The 24,811-nt window shown below is 38.6% G+C and overlaps 1 protein-coding gene across 9 annotated transcripts in view; it reads left to right on the top strand.

Annotated features, from left to right (window-relative positions):
- The window catches only part of LOC119785877 (cytoplasmic dynein 1 intermediate chain 1), an 84,626-nt gene that overhangs the window by 44,261 nt on the left and 15,554 nt on the right, over positions 1 to 24,811 (top strand). For all 9 annotated transcript variants that reach the window (XM_038288752.1, XM_038288750.1, XM_038288745.1 and 6 more), the window contains 5 exons: positions 8,936 to 9,082; positions 11,097 to 11,210; positions 11,384 to 11,517; positions 12,902 to 13,046; positions 22,419 to 22,559. In XM_038288752.1, coding sequence (XP_038144680.1) covers positions 8,936 to 9,082; positions 11,097 to 11,210; positions 11,384 to 11,517; positions 12,902 to 13,046; positions 22,419 to 22,559 — 681 coding nt within the window. The remainder of the gene's footprint in view (positions 1 to 8,935; positions 9,083 to 11,096; positions 11,211 to 11,383; positions 11,518 to 12,901; positions 13,047 to 22,418; positions 22,560 to 24,811) is intronic.

Genomic DNA, 24,811 nt, shown 5'->3' with positions numbered 1-24,811 from the left:
TAGAAACAAGACCCTACATGTGAGCTGTTTCTTCCAGTTGTCTGTCTTTGCTGGGGTTGTAACATTGCCAAATAATCAGCGATGTGTGTAAGGAAGCATTCAGTATATATACCAAAATGTCATTTATTTTAATTCTCAGCTAAAGAAGACATGTCTGGTATCAACAACAGCATTGTTTCATAATGACTACATAAACCATTCTGCAGCATTTAAAAAAAAAGTCCCTTTTCAGGTAGCTTTTTTTTATCATTCTGTAATAACTGAAACAAATTTTATACATTATTTGGATGAACTAGACAACTTCATCTCAAATAAGCATTGAGAATAAAACAAAAAAAACAACTTTTTTTTTAATTACAGAAAAACGTCTAAGATACCACGCTGGAAAATAATGGAAAAGCAGATCCTGGAGTCTCTTCCTCATGCTTAAGCTCCATTGTTTTCTCGGTGAAATGGAGACTCTGGCTTGGTAATTCTATGTCCGTGCCAGCAACCGCAGAGTGACAAAATCTGTGGGGTGTCATAAACGAGCAAAGCCAAAGGGAGAAAGGTGGTCGGGAGAGAGGCGAGGTTGCGTAGCCTTGATGCAGGGAGAGACAGTGGGATCCATCTGGTCCTGATAAGACAGAGTTGAAAACAGATGAGTGCGGTAAGGGAGAGAGAGGGTGGAGGCCAGAAGCAGAAGAGGGATACAGCAGAGAGAAGGGGAAGACATACTATCCACCATTCTCTACTAGATCCCTTTTCCTTTTAAAAAGTACTTTCCCCTAATTTTTGTCTCTCTGAATTATGTTAGCATAGCAGTTTCCAGCTTTCTTTCTTTATATTTAAATCCTTTAAATATTTCTAATCCCTTAAGGGGTCCCAGATTTAATCTATGCACTGCTTGTGTATTATTCTTTACAGAAAACTCCCTTAGTATAATCCAGGCTGTCTAAATGGCCAAACTCTTGCAGTCAGTTTTAAAGGAGTAGAGGATGATGTTTTGAGTGAGTTTCCTCAACAATCACAGCAGGCTTTTTTGAGGACAGAAATAAAACAGTTCTGACAGCAGGAGTGCAGCCATGTATGCCACGGGGTTCTTAATGCCCCTTTTTCTTCTTCCATTACTTCTTTTAAAGCTCTTACATCCTCTTTTTATTTTTTGGTCTAGGAGATGACTTAGCAGGTATCTAACCCTCCTCTGCATGTGAGATGAGACCTGTCCTTAGGACCACTTTGAGTTTGGAAATGAAATGTCAGACTTGGTCACCATTCAGTGTCGATATGAACATGCAATCGTGCTCTGTTTAGACAGATGTGCTTGTGTGACTGGTATGCTCACAGATTGAAATAAAGAGACACTCAATATTAGCTTGAGTAATTCAAGGTGCATGTCTGTATTTAATTCTTTGATAAAAAGAATGACATTTATAAAAATTGGTTTGATTGCTGTCTTACTGTGAGCTAAATTCCAAGATTGACAATGTCTTTATTCCTGAGTATGGAAGTTGAACCAGCAGCTGCTTTGCTACTGCTAACCGGGCTGTATTGCTGGGTATACTTGGGCGGGTTGGAGATTCTAATGGGGTGCTAACTGTAAGTAAAAATAGCCCCATTCCACAAAATCAAAAAGTCAAAATATCAAAAAAAATGTTAAATTAAACTTCTCTATCTCTGCCCCATATCTGCAAATGTTTTATCATAGAATATCTATATTTTATTTATATATGTCTCGATTTTGATATGAAAATGTCAATATAACAATAGACAGTCGCTAAATGTTATATTAAAATAAACTTGCTTTTTTTCCTGAATTCCTATTTGAGCTTTTGTTCATTGGGACATTGGGATAATAAAACATAAAACATTGTGATAACTACAAGTACTCTCTTAAGTTTCAACACTAGGAAATTTGCAACCGTACGTTTAGCCAGGCAGCTAAATTTGTCTTTATAGTGACTGAAGGCCAGACTGTCATCCTTTTTGCACCATTTATTTTACTGGAATTTCTTGTCATATCAGAGCAACAAGGTTTTGTCACTTCAAGTATTCATGTGAACTATTTCCTACCTGAATACTACAACAACAATAAAAGATTAAATTATTTAGTATGATACACTGCTGAAATCAATAGCAGATTTGTTCCGATCAGATCTTGGTATCAGAATTTTTTTCGGTATCAGCCAGAAAATGAATAGCGAATTATATTGGCCTGCATCTAAAAGCTAAGAAGCAAAGGAATGGCTCTAGCATAATTTCTTTTTGTGATCACAACACCAGCTGAGTGGAAAAGTTGTCATACACAAGTTTTTTTTCCCCCGATTCATTAATTTGTATTTCATTCAATAGTAGAAAATTCTTATGATTAAGCTTCAAGTTTATCTAACTCATTGGTTAACAGTTGTTCCTATACGCATTTCTCTTGGCTGTTGTTTTCTATTTAAGAAATCTTACTTGAGCCTATTTCTAACATTCCACACTATGAAATAAGCATTAAAAGTATGTATGATCTTTGCTGATATTGTATCTAGTCAGTATCGGTATGGGTCATTACTGAAAGCAATATCTCTATTGTATTGGAAATGAAAAGTTGTATTGCGACATTCCTAATTAATAGAGTTCATCACCAGGTTTTGCACACATAATGAAGGGTATCTATGACAAAATTTGTTTGCATTGAGTAATTTGTCATGACATATTGAGATGTTACTATGACCCATGAAGGAACACAATGTTAAGCGAATGATTTTGGGGGAATTACAGTTAATATTAGACTGGATAAAAATTACATCATAATTTTCAAACCTCCAATGTTCATGTCAGCGATTCGTTGCCATTTTAAGACTTTAAATACATTTCTTCAAAGTTTGTAATAGATTTCTAATTGGTCATATTTCTGGGCCTAGAGATAAAAAAGTTAATTTGGAAAAAAAAACTTTGTTTTCATTGTAGCGTTGAGCAGAGATTACATTCATGTAGAAACCCAAAACGCTGCAGTTTTGGGACAAACCCACTCCAATTTTCAGTAGCACCTACACTAAGCCTGACCGTACTTGAGGGGAATGGTGGCATGACCTGCGGTTTCTCAAAGGGGGGATTCAGAGTTTATTTGGGAATTTTCCTCTTAAGATGGCGATACTGATAGGGCTTTTGAGTTATACTAACATATGGAGCAAATTGAGGGGTCTCTTGATTTGATTTAGCTTTTCTCTGTCATTACTCATGTGGGGTAGAGATGTTTATGTAGAGTGGTGACTGGTAGAGGAAAATAGAGAGAGCAGAGGACACGGATGTTCTCTGTTTGTGTTTGTTTATTTGAGGGGGATTTGCATGTTGATTTTCAAGTTTTGATGGTGTTAATAGTAAATTTTGATCATGTTTAAAAAAACAAACATCCTTTTGTACTCCATATTGTTCCGCTTTGACAAATTTAATGATAGATTTGTTTTGGATTAAACATTAACACGTGCATATTGGATTTAGAGAACAGGGCCAACAATGTGCTGGTTTTATAGTTATGGGAAGAATTTCATACTTTGTGACAGAGGTCAGACTATCAGCTCCTGTACTTTTCACATAGCCATTGTGTTTACAGTTGCCTTTCATCAAAAACACATGTCAAACATTGTTTCATACAGCACAAGAGGAAATCAGAAACAGGACAGAATTTAGTTCTTTCTCCCACATTTTTCTGTCATTGGAGGATTCAGAGTAGCCATGACTCTTCAGTCTGGTTGAGTTGGTCAATCCCCACCTAAGATCCGGGTTTTATTATCCACCAATAAAAATTATTTCCACAACACTTTTTTATATCCAAACGTGTCAAAATGCCTTTTAGATTAGCAGTAGAAATGTGTAGTGTATGGACAGAATCTAGAGACCCCACAATTCAGCTGACAAAAAATTGTAAGCATCAAATAATTGATTCAATAGTGAATTGGTTTTGCATGAATAAAAACTAACTGGAACTGGAATCACTGTGGGTAAGGAAACAGGTGTGATGGGCGAGGGCAACGCAGTGGTGTTGAAGGTACACTGAATTAATGCCACTGACCCTCTCAGAAGCTGGCAAGCTATGATGATTAATCCCAGCAGCTCTGTTTGGGTGATTCAGATCACTGAATTACTGATACGAATCTTGATGGTGCTAGACAGGACTAAGGCTAGCAGAAAAGTAGTGGTCAGTCTGGGAGTCATGTACAGAGAAGCAGAAGTTTTGAAAAGTGCTACATAAGATGGTGTATACGAAAGGGGACAAGACAGGCAGGAACGGGACAGGTCGATATCAGCAGGTCAAAAAATAGAAATGCTGAATGGTCTACTCCCACAAATGGCTTTCTAGAATCTGGCAGGTACCCACGGGGAGAGCCAGGCATATATGATGCTCCTCTCAGGTGTAGCAACTCTTGGTAATTGGAGCTGTCACAGATGTAACTGTTCAGACCTGACTGACAGTACAGCAGAGGGAGCAGGTAATGATGTCATGGGACTGCGCACAGCAGCTTTACAGGCGGAAATCATAAAAACTTTGAATCTCTGCTCTTACATATATGTGGAGCATCGAATAGTTTTTTGAAGCCGTATTTAAGTTAGGGAAGAGTTATACAGTGTAACTATCTACCCTGAATTCCCTAAATTATTATTGATTGATTTCCTTAATTTTGAGTGATTGGCTCATACATGTGAAACAGATGTTTTGTTTACCTCCGCAAATATCACCCACTCATAAAATTCTAAAGTTTTATTTATATTTGAAAGCAGTACCTAATATGTCATTTTAATAAAATCCAATTTGAACATTAAAGGTGTAATATAACCTTCTAACAGCTGACACTCAGTTATTAAAGAAAAGGTATCGACCAAAATTTTAATTGGCAAGTCTTGTTTTTTAAGATTGGGGATTAGCAGAAAATAGATCCATCTTTTATTTTGTGCTGAATCTTTTTCATGTTAGCTTATCAAAATAGGGTAGCTAAATATCCATAGGTGTTCCATAACCCATTTAAAACAGCACTAAGCAAAGTGGTTCAAAGTATTCTCAAGGTAGGAAGTCATGTCACTGATGTTTGTTCATATAATAAATTGGTTGATCTTGACTGTGTTTATAGGGTTTAACTCTTTAATGCAGAGTATCTCACTGCTATTCAGCTGTTGTTAGGACAAACAAAAGTCCTGTTACAGTGAATGTTGCAGGGTTAAAGTAACACTTTGAGAGTACATTTGGTCCCAGTCTGACTTAGGGCCGGATCTATCAAAGGTTTGCGTGTGTAAAAACGTGAGCTATTTCACTGGGCACGCTAAAAAATGTACAAACTGATCTATCAACAGCGTGCTAAAAGGATTTGATCTTTAAAACGTGCTAAATAGCGCCTCTTATCCATTTAGTACTTTTTCTGCAATGAATATGCAATATGGGGCGTTTACACGCAAAAGTGCGTCTTGTCGGAGGAGAACATGTAAATATATTAATTTAGCACTCGCATAGTGTTTTATCAAACCTGAAATAATTTTGCTAACGGTATCTGACTCTATATTTAACACGTTTCAAATGAAGGTGCAAATGGTCTGTATGCATAATTGCGCACACATGGCAGCGGTTATTGTCGCAAGAAGGAGACATCGAAATTTAGCAAGGAGACGCAGAGAACGCATTTTTTCACTCCGTGTGAATATTTTTGCAATGAAGGAGGAAACGATCATCAAAACATATCGTTTATCCAGCATTGCCATTTTGAAGCTGTTGGGAGAACTCAGAATGGATTTGGAGCCAGCCACAAGGAGGACCCAAGCAATACCAGATATCACAAAACTCCTTGGAACATTGCACTTTTCAGGGTCATTCCAGGGTACTGTTGCAGCGAGAGCTGGGATCTCCCAATCTCGTTTTTTCAGAAGTGCTGTCCGAAGTGCTGTCCGACGGGGTCGGGATTCTCCCCCTGCGCCTGTGGAGCAACATGCCAATGCTGTGGGAAATGCGTACGCGCAGTAATCTCATCCACAGTCACTTCTTGTGAGCCATTTGGTATGTGCATTTTTCTACAGGCCAATACAAAACACCAGTTTTTTTTTTTTTTTTTTTTTTACTGCAGTGAAGTAGAAATTCAGCCACATACCACCATATATATATATATATATATATATATATATATATATATATATATATATATATATATATATATATATATATATATATATATTTTTTTTTTTTTTATCGTTGGGGATCACTATAAGATTTAAATTTCTTAATGCACTAGTTTGTACACTAGTGTCACTAGCCACTAGCACTAGTTTGTACAAACTACAAACTACTTTGCCGCAAACCACAAAACGCGCAAAACCATCATTTAAATAGGGCGTCTCCAACAGTTTTGCACCTGCCACCAGTTATGCAATCACTCTTGTTAAATCACCCGCAAACCATGGTTCAGCCCCTCGTGCAAAATTCCAGTTTGCGAGCGCAAATTACTGCGCGCAAAATTGGATCTTGATAAATCCGGCCATTAGTGTGGGACCAAATGTACTCTCAAAGTTTTACTTTAACACTGCAGCATTTACTGTAGGAAGTAAATTATGCTGTTAATTTTTACTGGACTTCCATCCATCCATCCATCCATCCATCCATCCATCCATCCAAATGGGATGTGCATTCAGGGGAGGCAGGTGAGGCTCTGCCTTGCCAATGGGCACATCATCATGTGGCAGGAGAAAATTGGAATCTAACCAAGAATTGTTGTATTGCTAGATTCCCACTGAAATACAGGTATAATTTTTTATAAGTTTATTTCCTATACATTTAAAAAAAATCTAAGCTTTAAAAGCAAGCTTACTAATATCGTAATATAAAGTTTATGTTTTGGTTGTGTGTAAAGGTATAAAAAGACATATTTTACTATACTGCATATTGTTGAAAGAAAGCCATCTGTAATCCTGTTTATATGCTGCTGCAAGCCTTGCATTAAACACCATTGAGGTTTTAGGTTCACTTTATTTACATCCAAAACACTATATATGGCCTAAAACAATTCCCTGAACTCATCATCCATACTGTAAAACACTGTGGTGGCAGCATCATGCTGTGGAAATGCTGCTCTTTAGCAGGGACAGGCTAGTCTAAGTTGATTTAAAGTGGAGAAACTAGAAGAAATCATGTTAAAGACTCCAAAAGTCTTAGAAAGGTTTTCTGAAATTTTCGAAAGTGGATCTTCCTTCTATTTCACGATTATGCTGTACTGTACTTTGTTTCGGTGCATAACAGTAAATCCCAAACACACAGTAAAGTTTGGGGTTTTGAAAAAGTTCCAGACATATTAATGTCTTTGTAAATGACTTAGTCTTCTCCTTTGACTTAAAACTAAACATAAAAGGTTTGCATTTTTGGTGAATATTGACCTTTTGTTTCTCCCAACAGCTTATTGGTTAAATCTGGCTGGTACTAAAGCCTAAAACCTCAATCCCCTCTTGTCACGCTGTGTAAATAAAGAACCCTCATGGCAGCTGATGAGCGACTTTATTTTTATCGCCGAAGCTGTTTATTTTGAGTCTCGACATCTGAAGCGACTACAGAGCCGTTCCTTTGGACCCGGCGATGCCTCTGGAGTAGCAAAAGTGAAAAATAAGGACTGCGTAGTGTTTTCTTTCCTTCTGGTTTGTTTTCCAGTCGCCGTTTGAAATGAAGTGGGGTTTTGGCTGCTTTCCACATGGTGTGCTGGCAGGGATGGACGGAAGACAGAGAAGGAAAAAAAAAAAAAAAGGACAGAGAGGAATATTACAACAGGGGTATGAAATTCATCTAGATCATATTTTTGCACGCCGCTACAGCTCATAGTGCCAGTTGTAAAAAAAGCAAAACAAAAGTTGGTGCAGATTTTCCTGGTTGTTTGACTCAATGCTGTTGATCTTTTGTGTGTTACCAGGTGGCTTTAAAATAACCTTTGCAAAGCAATTTTAATAACATCAATCTCTCTGATGTGTTTCACCAGTTTAATCTACAGTTGTTAAAAGATCAGATTCCAATTTGTCATAAATGCTTAATTACCTTAATGACTTCCTTTTTAATACAGTTATTAAGATTAGGAAGCTGATGATTATTGACAGGTTTAGCCTCCAAGCACACTCTAAGCTGCTTTTTAACAGCCAAATATCTGGCATCCGATATTCAAGACCAATAAAACTGTCAGCCAAGCTCCTTCTAATAAATCTACGACCGTATTAGGCAACAACCCTGTTCCAGAATGCCGCCTGAATCTTGTAGTTTCTGGATTTAATTGTGATTTGTGTTTGAGAGCTTCACTTGGCCCTGTCGGGCTTGTAAATTATTTCTCCTCTCAATTTGTTAGAGCGTTACACCACTTACCCTCCTGTTGCACCAACCAACAGGATGAAACATTTTCTCATAACTGAAACGCAGAGATCCCTCGGTGACCCCCGGGGGTCGGGAGCGGTTGGCTGTTCAGAGCAGAAGCAGAAGCAATACACAACGAGCACCGGAGAGGAACGAAAACTCAATAAGTAGCGTGGGAGGGAGTTCAAGGTGCGGTGGTGGTGATGGAGGCTACGGTGAGCGCTTCAGTGGCTGCTGGAGTTTTGATGCTGTAATGTGAAACGGCGGGGGGAACGGGGGGGTACAATTCCCTTCTTTGTCTTTTCTCCACCCCTTCACCCCTCTCTCCTCTCTTTGGAGGACCCTCTCAGTGGCCAAGCTTGTCATCTCCGTCTCTGTCTGCTTCCCCATGTCTGCCACCCATCTCGTTGTCCCAATGACTGGTTTTAACTCCCACCCAGTGGAGCAAAACCGCTTTCAATTCATATCTCAATCTTTTCTCACCAACTGATGTCTCGTCTTATAATTTCCCCAATCCATAAGGTTTCAACATTAATTATTTTCTCTATTATCTAGCATATCCCATCCTCAAAAAAAAGCAAGCTCTCATGGATCCTTTTCCTCTGTCCTCAGTCTCCGGTGGTATCTGTTGGTTTTGCCAAGTTTCATCCCAACTTGGTGGTTGGAGGGACTTACTCAGGGCAGATCGTTCTGTGGGACAACCGCAGTCACCGACGGACCCCTGTCCAGAGGACACCTCTATCTGCTGCAGCACACACTGTAAGGCCCTTTTTACATAACATACCATTAAGTAAGTAATACCAAACGTTCCTATCAGTTATCACACTGAAAAAAAAAAGTTATTAAGGAACAGTTCCCCTTTAATGATATTTATTAATTTTTTTTGTTAGAAAACAAAGTCTTAATACAGCACATCACAACCCAGTTAGATTGAGCGTCTATGCTGAAATTATGCCGGTTTCTACTGGGCCATTAGTTGGAAAGGTTAAACCGTAGAGTTCCCCTCCTTTTCTTACCATACTCCTAGGAAGAGCATGCAGTATATAACCTGGGTATACAGTAACCAGGTGCATTCCTCCTTTTAAAAAGCAAAGGAGCCATTTTGCCCCGAGTCTGGCTATGTAAAAGATGTTAAAAGGTGCAGATATTATTTAACCATTTAATAAAACACATTATTATTTTATAAATATCAGGGGTAAGAAATATGTTGCCATTTTGAAAAAACCAACTCTAACTTGTAATTTTTGTTTTAAAATTAGGAAAAAAATAAAATGTTTCATAAAGATGAAGCATTGATTTTTTTTTTTATTTGATGCCAATTTGATGTAAAATAAAAATGTTTCATATTGTTTAAAAATGCTTCTAAGAACTACATAAATTGGTTCTTTATATCATTTAGACCTTTATTAAGAGCCATTGTAGAAGTTTAATAGAGACACGGGCAGTTCCCGGGCTGCAGGTTGCAGACTCTTGCTCTTGTATGTAAAGTATTGGCCTATAGGAATTGTATCAATAAAAGCTCAGCTTAGAAAATATACTAGGAAAAAAATAGAAATAAGAAAATAAAAGAAAAATTAAAAATAAATACAATCCGAACTCTGAGTTTAGCCTAACCACTTGGCACAAGGACATCATGCAACCAGAATTTCTATTATTCAGCTTTAATTTGTTGAAGAAATCTACAATGTTCTGTTAAAGACAACATCTATGTTAAGAAATGAAACAGACATTTTTAAATATTAATAATAATATTGGTTAGAGTAAAAAGAACAACAACAAAGCCAACAGTTTTGGAATGAAATTCTCTCTCATTTCATTTTACAAAGCGAACAAAAAACAAAAAAATACATGCTAACTAAGAAAATTCTGTTTTACATTTTTTAATCATTTGAGAGACATAACCAAACAAATCATTTACATAAACAAAAACCTACTGGAAACCCAAGAAAACTAGATGTTTTGAAACCTAAACCCATTTTTTTTCTTTTCTTTTTTTTTAATAGCAGAATGTTACATTTTCTAAATGTCATGTTTTGCATTTTAGGGAGACTGTGACGTGATAAGAAGAAAACAAATTGAAAGGATTACTCAGTTAATCTGTAGTGAACTCCCTAAACTTTGGCAGATCATCAATGCATGTATATAAGTGACATCTTCAAGCTCGTGTCCCTGTCTAATCTTAGTTACCGATGGCATATATATACCCGTATATCGCTACGTACCATCCACACTGTAGGTTGGAGGAGACTGCAGCCCTAGTCCTTTGCCGTTAAGTGTAGTCTGAAGTCTAGCTTACTAGCATGGTGCTGATTGCTGAATGGACCCTTTGTGCAGCCCAGCAGACAAATCAATTACTGCCCAGTAATGATATAATGGCTTCACACACTTGTGGATTTGAACAGCAGCACATGTTCCAAGCGTAAAGGGCTTGAAAAGCACCACTGCACTCTGACATGCAGTTGCCTGTCAGCCTTCTGCCTTTATTCCTTAAAGCAGCTGATTATGTCACGTGATTCGATTATAAACACTTTTAAATTTACTAAAGCCAATGCTTAAAACTATAGAAGATCAATGTTCCAAACATTTTTTGTATTCAGGAATTGTCTATTCAAAACAGATTTCTCAGGTAAAAAAATTATTATTTTTTAAAGAATGTTATCTAATGTGTCTTTTTATTAAAGCATATTTTCTGTCTGATAAGTTGCACTGCAAACATATTATTTTCCCTTTCTGTTTTGTGACTGCATGTTATGGGGTGTGTTTGATGCTGCAGCACCCCGTCTACTGTGTGAACGTGGTCGGCACCCAGAACGCCAACAACCTGATCAGCGTGTCGACAGATGGGAGGTTGTGTTCGTGGAGTCTGGATATGCTTTCTCAGCCTCAGGTACTGAAAAATTGTCCCTCATCAGACCATCGTTTTGACGAGTTCCCACAACCTGCTAGGAGAGTTAAATGTTCAGACGTTTGTAGAAAAGTTCTCTTGGATTTCTGTATGATAGATGCTTGAGAAGTCTTTATAGTGCAAATTAACAAAAATAATGATACTCCTTTGTGTAGGAGACCATGGAGCTTGTGTACAATAAATCTAAGCCTGTTGCTGTGACTGGTATGGCTTTCCCCACGGGAGATGTCAACAACTATGTGGTGGGGAGCGAAGAGGGCACCGTGTACACTGCATCCAGACATGGAAGGTGGGGAAAACGCCTTGCATCTTTGTGCAAACCTGTGCTTAATTTACCTGTAACTAAATGTGATGATAAGGCATCAAGAGATAAATCACTGATTGAAGTTGGTGGATTTTTGCCATTTATAAACTCAAAAATCCCATCTTCTTTCCTGATCAGTAAACGCACTGCAGAAAAAGTGTTAGTAATTTGTGCAAATCACACTCTTCAGTGCGGAGGAATCGGGAAAAAGGATCTTTGTTAGCTAATTTTAGTGTCAGTAAGGAGCGGGAAGTTTAAGTCAGGAGGAGGCATTCATAGTGTAGGAAGTTATTTAAATGCTGCCAAAAGGTGAAGGTTTAAATTCTTTAGTAAACATAGCAGAAACATTTAAAGCAGATATATGTTCTACAAGTTCTCGCAGAGATCAGTTTTAACAGCGTGACCCTAATGGGCAGGAGGATCATGCTATGCTTTACTGTGAAGTCAGAAATACCCAAAGTGTAGACCACGGTTTTTTGTCAATACGCCCAAGTATGTTTGAGCCTTTACAACTAATGCTCTGTAATCATGTGGTCTAAAAATGAACCCTTTTTACAACAAGTCAAAATATTTATGCAAAGAATTATTACTCCTTAAGGCTATTGTGGTTTATGTTGGTTCTTTGGTGTCAGGAGGTCATGGCATTTTAGTGAAAAACCCATGTACAGTTTAAGGTAGCCCCAAAATAAAGGAAACAAAGTGGTTTAGGTAAACATTTTTCTAGGAAGGTATATTTGATCTGTTTTTTGAAAAAATGTATGAATCAGCAGAAAGAGAAACTTTTTGCATCTTTTTCTGTTGCTGTTTTATGCCTATATTACTCACTCAGAAATAAACCATCAGTAGCTTCTTTTCCATTAACCATCAAATTGTGCAAATTATGATTAAGAAAATAAATTCTTTAAATGGCAACTGCGTAATTTTGAAAAAAAATATGTATTTATACTTCCATGAAGTAATTTTTCAGCCATGTTGAAATTCTTACATTTTGCAAAACGGCAATGGAAACACTTTTTTTCGCATCTCACGAGTCACGTGATTTGCAACCAGACCTTAATGCCTTGTAAAAAGACAAGGAAGAAGAACGGATGTTGCTGGAGGATGATGGCGCCCACTAGATCCATGGCTGAAACATGCAAGTGTATCTCATGCGTTTACATACTGTATGCCGCTACCATGTTGTTTTCATGGATCCGTTTATCACAGATTTATGTTCTATTAGCAGAATATCTACATGTTTTTTCGCACATTTGTAATGGAAACCGAGCTATAGTAAAAAAAATATTCTAGCCTTTTTACCAAGTTTAGGAAAAATGCAATTAAATATAATAAAAAATTTGAATTATGTGTTTCTTTTAATCTCCTCCAGTAAAGCGGGAATCTGTGAAATGTTCGAGGGCCACCAGGGGCCGGTCACTGGCATCAGCTGTCACAGCGCAGTGGGGACAGTAGACTTCTCCCACCTGTTTATTACATCTTCCTTCGACTGGACAGTCAAGCTCTGGAGCACCAAGGTACACCGTGTGTGAGTTCATGTATGTGTGTGAAGGAGGGAGGAAAAGGCAGAGGGAACAGATGTGTGGGGGGTTGATTGTGGCCTCTGAAAGGTTACATAGAGGGACTCCTGAGAGAATGAGGGGAGGGAGTTGAGTACATTGGATGAACAACTATTTGAAAATCAGTCTTTTTCTTGCTGTTTGTGCGTGTCCGTGTGTATGTGTGTTGGAGTAAGGTCTGTACAACCTGTTGTTGTGTATGTATTAATCAGAAGCCAGAAACTGATAAATATGACCTGAATTCATCCTCTCAGAGGTCGTCCTTCTCCAAGACTCTGTCCCCAGAAACTCTCTTATGAAATATTCTCTTAATAACACTTAAATGTTGTCTTCATATTTATATAAAGATGTTAAGGAGAAAACCCAAAAGCACTTTTAGTTATTGCTCCCCGACAGTAACATAATTCATCACAAGGAGCTGTGCCCATTCTCTCATGTTTGCAACCAAAGACACGTTGAACCTTGCAGCTCCCCAGATCTACCATGGCTGCTATTCTGAATATTCTCTTTTTAAGCCTCTCACTTCAGGTGTTTAAGTTTGTATTTTAAGTAGATAAACTAAACAAAGCTCGTTTAGATGTTCAAGGTTCAGGATATTGTTTTCTATATAACGTTTTTTCTTCACCTCTCCACAACTTCTTGTGAACCAATTGGCCTTTAGAAACAACTGTAATTATACTGTAATTACAGGTGGACTGATGACCACTAAGATGAGCTGCTTTGGTTAGGATTTTATTTGGTGGATAAATGGACATGGGATGGAATCCAAATACACACCACACTTTTCAGATTTTTCAGATTAATAATGGTTAAATACATTTTTAAAAGTTACTTTTCAGGGTTGCTCTTTGTTGGGGCACAACTTTTAATTTGAATACATTACAATGACATGGTTTTAAGAGGCTAGAGTCTGCACATGCTTTACTACATATACATAACATGCATCTTGGTCTTTGTCACTTTTTACGTTCTTAGCATTTAATCTGATGGAGACGAAGAACTAGGTTTACTTCTGTGGTTCCTTGTGTGTTTGTCAAATACCCCTGACAGGATGCCGCCGGCGAGCACATTCAGAGAATCAAAGTCGGACAGACTCAAGAGGTGGGCTCTCCTCCTCTTGGCGCTTTAGAGTGACCTTGTCCACTCAGGGCATTTTCTCTCCCTTCAAACTAACGTGATGAGTTCAATTTGCCAGCATTTCGGTGGCAGTAAAATACAAACAGTCACTACTGCTGTCGGAGAAAGGCTGGCTGAGAGAAAAGTTGGTTAAAACACAGACAAGACATTTTTTATGCCTCAGAGGCTCAACTCTCAGTTTTCTGTTGATTTTATATGTCGCACAGATTTATGCATCAACAGAAGAGCAAAGCATTTGATTGCAGAAGTCAGCAGGAGGAATTAAATTAGAGATACTAAATCAAACTGTATAAAAATAGCTTATGTAGACTCAAAAAGAAGACCGTTGAGAAAATCATCTTAAAGGAATAGTACACCCAAAACATGATTAGCCTTCATTTTCTACTCACCCCCATGCTGAACAACACTCTGGAGTACTTTTTTGATATCTCAAATGCATCTGGAGATCTGGGAGGCTTCTTGCTGTCTGCTGACATTCAAATAATGGAGGTCTATGGTGACCGAGACAGAAAGGTCCATAAAAGTCCACAAAAAACGTGTCAATATTCCTCCATACTGCTCGTCCAATGTATTCCAAGTGTCCTGAGTGGGTAGCATCCAGAATTTACTCGAAACGAAGTCATTTAGAATTTTTTTTGGGCATAAACAGTAGTGTATAGGATTTCCTGAAAGCGCGCACGCGCACGCTCACGACGTTACGGAAGACGGCAGATCAAACCAGATGAAAGTGCGCATTCAGCGTCTGCTCTTCCAATAATGCAAGCGTAGAAGAAGAAATGTGCTGTTTACCTGTGCAAAGAAAGAAACAACGAAAGAAAAATGTCTGAGGACTTCAGTGTTGAGGAAGAGCATGAGTTCTTTGCCGAGCTGAATGCGCTGGTTTGATCTGCCGGCTTCCGTAGCGTCGTGAGCGCGCATGTGCGCGCTTTCAGGAAATACTATACACTACTGTTTATGCTCTAAAAACATTCTAAATGACTTCGTTTCGAGTAAATTCTGGATGCTACCCACTCAGGACACTTGGAATACATTGGACGAGCAGTATGGAGGAATATTGACACGTTTTTTGTGGACTTTTATGGACCTTTCTGTCTCGGTCACCATTGACCTCCATTATTTGAATGTCAGCAGACAGCAAGAAGCCTCCCAGATCTCCAGATGCATTTGAGATATCAAAAAAGTACTCCAGAGTGTTGTTCAGCATGGGGGTGAGTAGAAAATGAAGGCTAATCATGTTTTGGGTGTACTATTCCTTTAAAGGAAACATCCAAAGTCTTAAAACGGCCTCCTGAAGATGATAAAAAGGATGATGAATTCACCATAATACCTACAGCCAGGCTCAGGATCTTTTTTTCAGCTTTCATACTTGGCAGCAACAGACCATAAAACATTATGATGAATTCTGGCTCATGTTTGCAAGCAGCCAGTCCATAAAGCCCTGCGACACATATTAAAACATTTCTGCGGATTTTCATCAGCAGAGTGTGTTATTTTTATTTTTTTCCGGGATTTGGGAATTCCCTTTCCTTCAAGGGCCACCGCAGGAATGTGTGCCTCTATCCCTTCCAACATAACCTATGTTTGTGTGTGGGCAGGCACTTACCTGGAGGTGTGAAGGTGTGAGACTACAGACACACTGCACATGCCTCACATGCATATATATCTTAAGGAGGCGGTCTCTGCTGGGATGAAATCCCCTTGAGGTCGACCTTCAGTCCTCCTGCTATTCACACACACACACAGGTCGCCGTTGAATTGTTTTCGTATTCGCTCACACGTTTGCCCTCACAGTTTAAAAAGGCCGTCGTACAGAAGCTTGCTAATGTTTTTACTCTCAGCGGTGCAAATATTGTGGTTAGTGGAAACGTTCTGAGCCGGGCCAGAGTTTGAAGATGTCGTGACAGCTGAGAGTGAGTTTATGATGGCGCATAACTTGAACCGTCTTGCTCTCTTGACCCCAAAGCCAGCATCTACTAAGTGATTGGATGAAGTATAATAATTCCTCTTCTGCTCCCTGAAGGAGTTAATTACAGGCCTGCCTCACTGTCAGTTCAGGTGATTGGTGAGGAGTGTGAATAATGTCTGAGCTGAGTATCAGAAGGTGTCTTTGGAGATGAGATTATGGCAGAGGTCTGACCTGGTGTGCTCTTTTAATTGGGTGAAGGTGCCTCAGCTGCAGTCGTAAAACATTATATCAGTTTGGATTTTGATATGCACATTTAACCTGGGCAGTAATTAAAAGCAGGGTGTTTTTTTTTCTGGATCTCTATAAATAGCTGAGTAAAAACAATATTCAGTTTATTTAAAAGTGCAGTCACTTTTCCAACATAATCCTTCCTAATATGGAGGGATAAATAATAAAATAAATCCTGATTTTTACAGGTATAATACTGTTATTTCTAAGTTTTACTTCCTGCAAAACAATTTGCAGAAACATAACAGTAGCTTTCAGCAGTGATGGGCAGTAGCGCCGCTACATGTAGCGAAGCTATTAGTTTAACTACATTTTCCAGTAGCTTGACCGTAGCGTCGCTGCTTTATTTATCAAGTAACTTTCCTGTAGCGACGTTATTGTTTTGATCAAGTAGCGATGTAGCGTCCACAAACGCTACAAAATCCAGGGCAAAACTAAGAAATGAAACCAGGTTTTCTATTTTGAAACAACAATCAGCCACAAGCTACTGTAAATAGCAGTTTCAGCTGACGCTCTTATAAGTGGCGTAGTAGCACAGGCACACTCAGTAGAGTTAAACAAGCGCACCCTTTCCGAGGCTGTCGTTCTATTGGCTGGAAAGGTTGCTAGGCAACGATCCAACTGCAGTCTGAGAGAGCAAAACAAATCCGCAAGCAGAGCCTACGGGTTTGCGAGCGTAACAGAGCGCGGTTTGTGCGCGAAGAGAAGGAGGCAAGCGAGAGGAGAAAATATCTGTGCAAGAAGGATTAAATCTGAGAGAAGAAACAAAGAGAGAAGAGAAAATATTTGAGAGAGAGCGCATGTTTTGAGTGTGAGCATTATAAGTTTTGAGAGCAAGAAGATGAAATTCTTTTCTCAAATTGAAATGATGTGCTCTTGCATTATGGCAGGATAATTCTCCCATATCTATGTGCCACTAAGATACTCTAATTAGAGAGCAGTAGTGAAACTTCGATATTGTGTTTTCATGGCCTAGTTTACCTGACAGGATGTTTACATAAATCTGTTTTTAGGCTGTGCACAGACAAGATGTTTTTATTTATGGAGGAACAGCTCTACCGTATATAAAATAAATACATAAATAAATAAATGCTCAATAAATAAATAAATAAGCATTCAATTAATTGCCTCCAAAAATACAATGAATAAATATGTAGGTAGAAATTAAATTATACGGTGAGACATATATATATATGTATCTCTTAATTAGCTTCTTTATTTTTTCACCTTCTTTTGTAAACAGTTTTGTTTGTTACTTGAATCAACTGTTTAATTGAGGTCTTTTGTAGGGTTTTGTTTTCCCTAGAGATGTCCATTGAATGCAAACTCATAGCCATGTCTCGATGTGTAGAACAATACACAGTACCTTTAATTTGGTTCTAATAACAGCAGATTGTTTACTAGTTTGTCTACTAGTAATTACTTTAGTTTTTATTTTAATATGCTGATCATAAAGCAATGTTTACACTGTGATATGTCATTGGCTGATCTTTAATAAATATTTTAACTAGTGTGTCAGACTCATTTTGAATTGACATTAGGTTGGTACAACGTTAAGTAGCTTCTGATGTAGTTAAGCTACTTTTAACACATTAGTGTAACTTAGCTTGCTATAATTCTTTAGGTGGTAGCTTTTGTGTAGTGAAGCTTAATTTATTGTTGAGTAGCTGATAGCTTAGCTCACTACACTGGACAAGTAGCTTGCCCAACACTGGCTTTCAGACCCTTAAACTAATATCAGCTGGTGAATTAGTCAGGCTCAGGTCGAGTCTGAGGTCAACTACTGTACATGAGTGTGTTGCCAAGCTACACTGAGGGGCGTGGCCAAATATGGGGATGATGGGAATGGGTTTAAGCAGTGGTGCGATCAGGATGAGAGAATGTGGCGGGAAATTTAAGATGACTGATAAATCTAAGTACCTCAAATAAACGGCATGTTGACTAATAGGAAATAAAATCCTCACCTGAAAAACTGAAGTGCAATGCTTACATTTCCAAACCCACGCCATACCTGAACTTGGTGCTGTGACGTAGAAATGTAGTGAGTTAGGAAAGATTTGTACTACTTTAACTAATAGATATTGGGGTGAAGATTCTCAGTCATCCAGGTCATAGTCATTCCAACAAAGTAAAAAAAATTAAAAAAAGAAACCACTGGACTTTGTTTTCCAAGTTTGAGGACATTTCAGTTACCGTCCAGGAAACATTCTCACCTGGTCAGCCAGAACAACAATGACCCTAATGACTCCTTTTTCACTGGCATAGACCAGTATCGGGTATTGCAGTCCAAAAACAACCTCAACGACACCCCATTATTAAAGGTTGGACCTGTTTTTTCGATCAATTTGCATGTTTTGTAAGCCATAACAAGGCTTTGTTGGGCTACTCTATAAAGCCTGGAACTTAATACTAATCCAGACATTTTGAATTGAAAAAGCTTCCTGGATTCGAAGCGAAATGTCTACAAACTTGGAAAACAAACTCCAGTGTTTTTCAACTTTTTTTTTTTATCTTGTTGGAATTTAAATAATAGAAAAATTAAACTGCATTAGCAGCAGTAAGAAGATACTTTAGAATTTATAAGGGTCTACATTAGAATATCCACATTTTCACAGTAACATAAAGATAGCACCTTTAAGGCCCAATTTATACAATCTGGAATAAGTGATCTGGTGTTTAATTCCTCTTTTACAGATTTACCCTTTTTAGTTTTAAACACAATTTCTTAAATACGAGTTTAAGCTGACACACTAAATTAAAACAGCCTTTTTAAAAGTCACCTAAAAACATCTGAATAGCATTCCTTATTTCTTCGCCTCAGCTGCACTTCTTCAACCGTCACAAACAAAACCAGTCCCTGATTGTTTGCCGCTACATAATTTCATAGAAAAATTTTTTCAACTTCACCGCTTTATTTTCTCCATGCGATGCCACTGTTAGACAACAACTCATTTCTACCGAATTAGATTTACCGCCCAGCCGTTTCACAATTATTGTCCACCTCGTTTGCATAGAGATACTATGTCGATCCACCACCCTCGCCGAGGATGAATGCACCTTTAGAGTACAAATTTGTTTGTTGGTTATTTGTAAAATTTTCTTCCTAATGTTACCACTCCCCCCCTTACCGAATTTAGTCAGATTACGTTCAAATAAAACCAAATGAAGCCGTTGCTTTCCACATATGCAGAGGTTTATCAATATGCCTCCATATCATATAAAAATGGCTATTTGTGTAATCTGCAAAAGACTTCAGCTGGTATTATTTCCTTGCTTGGTAGAGGAGATCAGCTGAACAAATTAGGCTAGAGATGACAATGGTTGTTGTGACAGTTGACTCTTTTCAAAAAGAGGGTTAATTTCAATTTCAAGCATTTTCTTATATTTTCCTTCCAATCCCAATTTTTTTTAGCATAGATATTCATGAAGCAGTACAGTGGAAACATTTTTAGTGCAAAAAATTTGGTTTATTAGTGTAGGAAGTGTTATTGCTATTGACCCATTTCTAAAGTTGCACTATAAGCGGCATATATGGATGCTGAAGGCAATCTTTTTTCTGATAAAAAAAAATAAAAAATCAAAATATAGGGACATTAATGATCTGAGAATTATCCTGGTTTCATGAGAAAGCGACTCCAAAGTACTGATAGGGAAGAAGTAATCTTGGATCATTTTACTACTGCAGTAAAAATGATCATTTGAATATTTTATGCTAGTGCCTTTTGATCTGAAGTGACAGTTTTTCCTTCCTACTTTTTTGATCACTGTAAATTAATGTTTTGAACAATCTGAAAAGTTGCTTTGTAGCTGCTTCTTTTTTATTTGTAATAACACAGCTCGCTGTAATACTGAAGCTCTCTGTTCAGGAAAGGTTTTCTAGCTCAGGCGTGCATGGAGCCTCGTGGCCTACCATCACCGGGAAGATAATGACAACCAGGTACTTTCTGTGTGGCGCCACTTGGATTAAACCATGTTTTGAGATTAGTTTTGAAACTTCTCACGTTCTTTGGAAAAGGAGGGAAAATCCCACAACAATAGCTTAAACCGGAATCAGTTCTGTTGATTTCTTTAAGTCACGTATAATTTTCAGTTTATACCTGAATTAGGTGACAGATAGATTTTTGAAAAAGTGAGATGTGTTCCGATACAAGAGCTAGGATGACGAATATAGAAGGAGAATAAAACAAAGCTGATATGATGAGAACATAAACGGTCACCCTTTAACCTATCGACTAAAAAAAAATGATGCCGAGAAAAAGAAACAAATTCCCCTGTCATCAGGCTGACTGGAAAACTATTTCAATCTAAGCTTGACATTAACTCGGCCATTTATTGTAGGCTTTCTGGGTGCGTACATGTTGACTCCAAAACATTGGAGCAGGAAAGTGTAATGGGTGGAGAGGGGAGTGAAGAGGGGGATAAGAATGAGGAAGAGAGACAGATACTGTACATTCTTTTATTTCACTCCTCCAGCCAACCTGTCTCCTCTCCAGGACCCCTCCCACCCTTCTTGTCGGGAACACAGGTTTGGTTTTTAAGCCCCTGGAGTCCACACTGTCAGTCTGAAAGATGGGGATTACGCAGACAGTCGCACACATTCCAGCAGATTCTTCCACATTTTTTAACTTACAGATATAATTTATGATGGATGACAGCAGATGATCATTTCAGTCCATCAGGATGACTATCAAAACCAAAGCTTAATGTATTCTTTTAATTATCCAGCTCTGTAAGGAAGGATGTATTTCCTGAAACATAAAACTATTTAGATACACCAAACACATTTTAGAAAAAAGTATTTCTGTAAAAGGGCTGATTTAGTGCCTGAATGCCTGAGAAATGCCATGTTTCAGCACCACTGTCTGTTGGCATTTTATATTTGGTTTTGCCACAGTTTTGTTCCTTTGATGTGTTTTGAAGATTTATTATTTTTGCAGTTTAATCAGATTCATCTATATCCAATTTTAATATGACCTAAATCTGAAAACCCCAATGCCATTGTGTCCTCATTACATTTAATATGTATTTAGGATTTTAAAGAAGTGACAGATGTTATTAATTTGTAGTGCTGTAGATTGTGTTTGTACTTAGCAGTAAATAAATGCCAGTTGGACCGAGATGAAACATGATTTTCCTTGTTTTTTTCTTCAGTTCACACTAATTGATGTAAACCCAAATAAAATTCTGTCGTTAGTGTTTCAGTTTTGTCACATTTTTATCGCATTTTCTGCAGAAGCTTATTAAATTGGCAAAAATATTGTGGAGTAGAAGGTGAGAAACTTTGTGTGGAATGGGTAGATGTTTCCTCCACTGTCTGTATATTATGACATGCAATGTGGTATTTGTTCACTAGAGGGCACTGCCAAGTTTCACATGCAAAGGTGAAACATCTCCCACCAAAACCAGGTGTGAAACTTCATTCTGAGTTTATATTAAAAGTGTAATATCAGCAGGCCTGAATACTGAGATTATTGTTGCAGTTTTTCATGCAGTTTCATCAACAAACTTATTTCTGATAAATTAACCTATTTTGCGGCTGAAACGCCTCCATCCTTCTAGAGGCACCTCTTGACCTGTCCATCCCTCCTCCTTGTTGCATTTTCTATCTCTTCCCATCCTTCCGACAGCTGTTGTGTTAAGGTTACAGTACACCTTGTGAGGGTGGATGGGGGGGGGGGGCTTGCCTTTCATCTCTCACAGCGGTTTTTATGGTGCTCTGTGAATGTGCAAGGCTTTTTAATTAGGCTCTGCACCCAGACAGGCCCCAAGGCTGAGGCAGCGCCACTCTGTCTGAAGCTCACACACTCCCTCTCGCCATTCCTTTTTTACTCTGCATGTTTCTCTCTTTCTCTTTTTTTTTTCCATCCATCTCCAATGTGTCATCTCCTGTAGTCCCTCTGTTTTTGTTTTGTTGTTTTTTTTCGGTACAGTACTGTTTCACTCCCCGCCATCAAACACTTGTCAACAGATTTCTTCTTATTCCTGCTGCTTTCTTTCAGCACAACAAGCCTCTGTACTCTTTTGAGGACAACGCCGACTATGTTTATGACGTCATGTGGTCACCTGTGCATCCCGCCATGTTTGCTGCCGTGGACGGCATGGGTCGCCTGGACCTATGGAACCTCAACAACGACACTGAGGTGTGTGCTTTTTTTCTCAGTGGGCGTATTTTCTGGGTCATCCTGGTCCCTGCTGATGTGCGTGCCTCTGCGGTGTCCTCAGGGCCTTTAGCTGGGGCTCAGACCGAACCGCACAACCAAACACCCAAACCTCCCTCTTCACACACAAACACACACGATTCAAGATCCCCCTGTAGGCGTTTCCCACAGCTCTCGCTTTAAATCTGACGGGGTGACATCTTCTCATCCTGGCTCCCATCCAGCCACCCCGCTAACATTTCTACAACCTCTGCCTAACGTTCAGACAACCTCAGAGACCATCTTCCTCCCACATTGTGTCCCATCAGAGGAGTGCACAGATGTGTCGGCGACCGCAAGCAGAGAGCCCCAGCCCTCAGTCCCATGAAAATAATAATGAAAAAAAGGAAAGTTCAGGCCAAGGGTTTAGTTTGGAAATGCTGTGGTGTTACAGTTATTTTGAGATGAGTGCATTTAAGGCCATTTGAGTGTTGGAATTCAGCATAATGATGTGCAACATTGAAGATCAAGAAAGGAACAGTGTCTAGTTGAACATTGCATTTCTTATTAAAAATATTTATTTTTTTATGTTTTTTATAGATTCTGCACTCACAGAAGTCAATCCTTTGATTGATACCTTTATTCCAATAAAAAAGCTCTTATCACATGTGTAGTAATATGTTTTTTAAAATGTATTACAGGAAAAAAATACAAGTATCCTCACCAGAAACTTTACAATAAAAGTAACTAAAGCATTTATAATTAGCAATGCATTACTTTCCAAACATTAGATTCTACCCGTATGCTATCAGTTGTTTACAATTAATGCTTTTTCCATTCATTGAAGAGGGAAAAATTAGTTTGTCGATTTCAGAATAAGAATGAGTCCATTTTCATAACTCCAGCAGTAAATATGTGGGGAAAAAACACTCCATGCACGCTGTTACTGTTAAGTACAGTGGGTATGATGCTTATGATGAGTGAACTCAATCATGACATCGTTGTAATACCTGTAAATCTTGTTTGGATGGTTTAGAGAGTTTGTTCTAGATTTGTTTGCTTCAACCGATAAGTTGTAGAAGAAGTGTTGATCTGTTTCCAAAAGAGCGCTTACTAAGTATTAATGGCAGGATGGGAAATCATTTGATCCTTCTCCAACGCTGAGATTTTCCGGTACTGAATAAGGATGTTCAGTAAAGGTTAAATTTTCCTTAAATGTTTTGTTACAAAATAGTCTGTAATAAAAGGTGACTTTAAATGTTTTTGTTGTTAATATTTTAACCACAAGTGGTCAATCAATGTCCTCAGTGCTGTGCATACATTCTGTTCTAAGGTTTGCTATTAAGATAAAATAAGTTTAAATGTTCTGGTTTTCACAGCGTTAGGACGTGTTAGGTGGTGAACTTCAACAGACTTTTTGTTTCTTCTTTGGAGGAAACAGGCAAGCATTTTGTTTACAGCTTGTCTCCTCGCTGCAGCTCTATGCTCTGTGGACCAGTGAGAATAACACAGCTATTTTCATCACATTTGCTCTAAAGCAAAAGCGTAACTGCAGCCATGATTCTGCGAAAAACCTTTCTTTCTTTCAAACCAGCAGACAACCTTTGATCATTCAGGTAAAGGTCCAGATAAAAGGATCCTCCGTTTTCCTTCCCTCTTGGTTTCCATGGACACGGCAGTGACTTCAACCTTAATGCAAGTCTGCGATGAGACAGATGCTCTCACTCCTATCAAATAATAAGCTCTCCCTCTTTTCTCATTTTCTCTACCATGTAAGACTCATGTCGTCTCACTTCAGCTCATATCTCTGTGCATCTTTAATGCCACCGCTGTGTGAGCAGCACTTCCTCTATCTGCTGCACATATTCCCATGGTTCCCTCAACAGCAGCCTTTTCACACACAGAGGAAGAGTTCATTATCGGGGGGTTAACTTGCCTAACAATGTGCTTTATGAGAAACATTTGCACAGACGAACGCTCACGCAAACGGATGTATGGAAAGCTCGCTCGCTCACACACAAGTCAGTCTGATAGCAACAGGCTTTCATTGTTGCCATCATATTAAAAACGCAGAGTCATAACAGCATTAACAGAGCAGCGTGGCGCGCCTGGTTCTCATTTCCACCACACGCACGCATGCAGGCAGTTTTAAATCCCTCCGTTCAAATTCGCTCCTGCAGAGGAAGGGAAGCTAGTGGGCTAATGGCAGTCAGTCTGTGGTTAAGCTCTGCTTAAAATGCGCAGGAGCTGCGCGA

The sequence above is a fragment of the Cyprinodon tularosa genome, unplaced genomic scaffold (assembly GCF_016077235.1).
Source record: "Cyprinodon tularosa strain WSP-4 unplaced genomic scaffold, ASM1607723v1 ctg26, whole genome shotgun sequence".
Lineage (NCBI taxonomy): Eukaryota > Metazoa > Chordata > Actinopteri > Cyprinodontiformes > Cyprinodontidae > Cyprinodon > Cyprinodon tularosa.
Note: the sequence above shows the minus strand (reverse complement) of the source record. Positions and strands in the feature narration are given on the sequence as shown.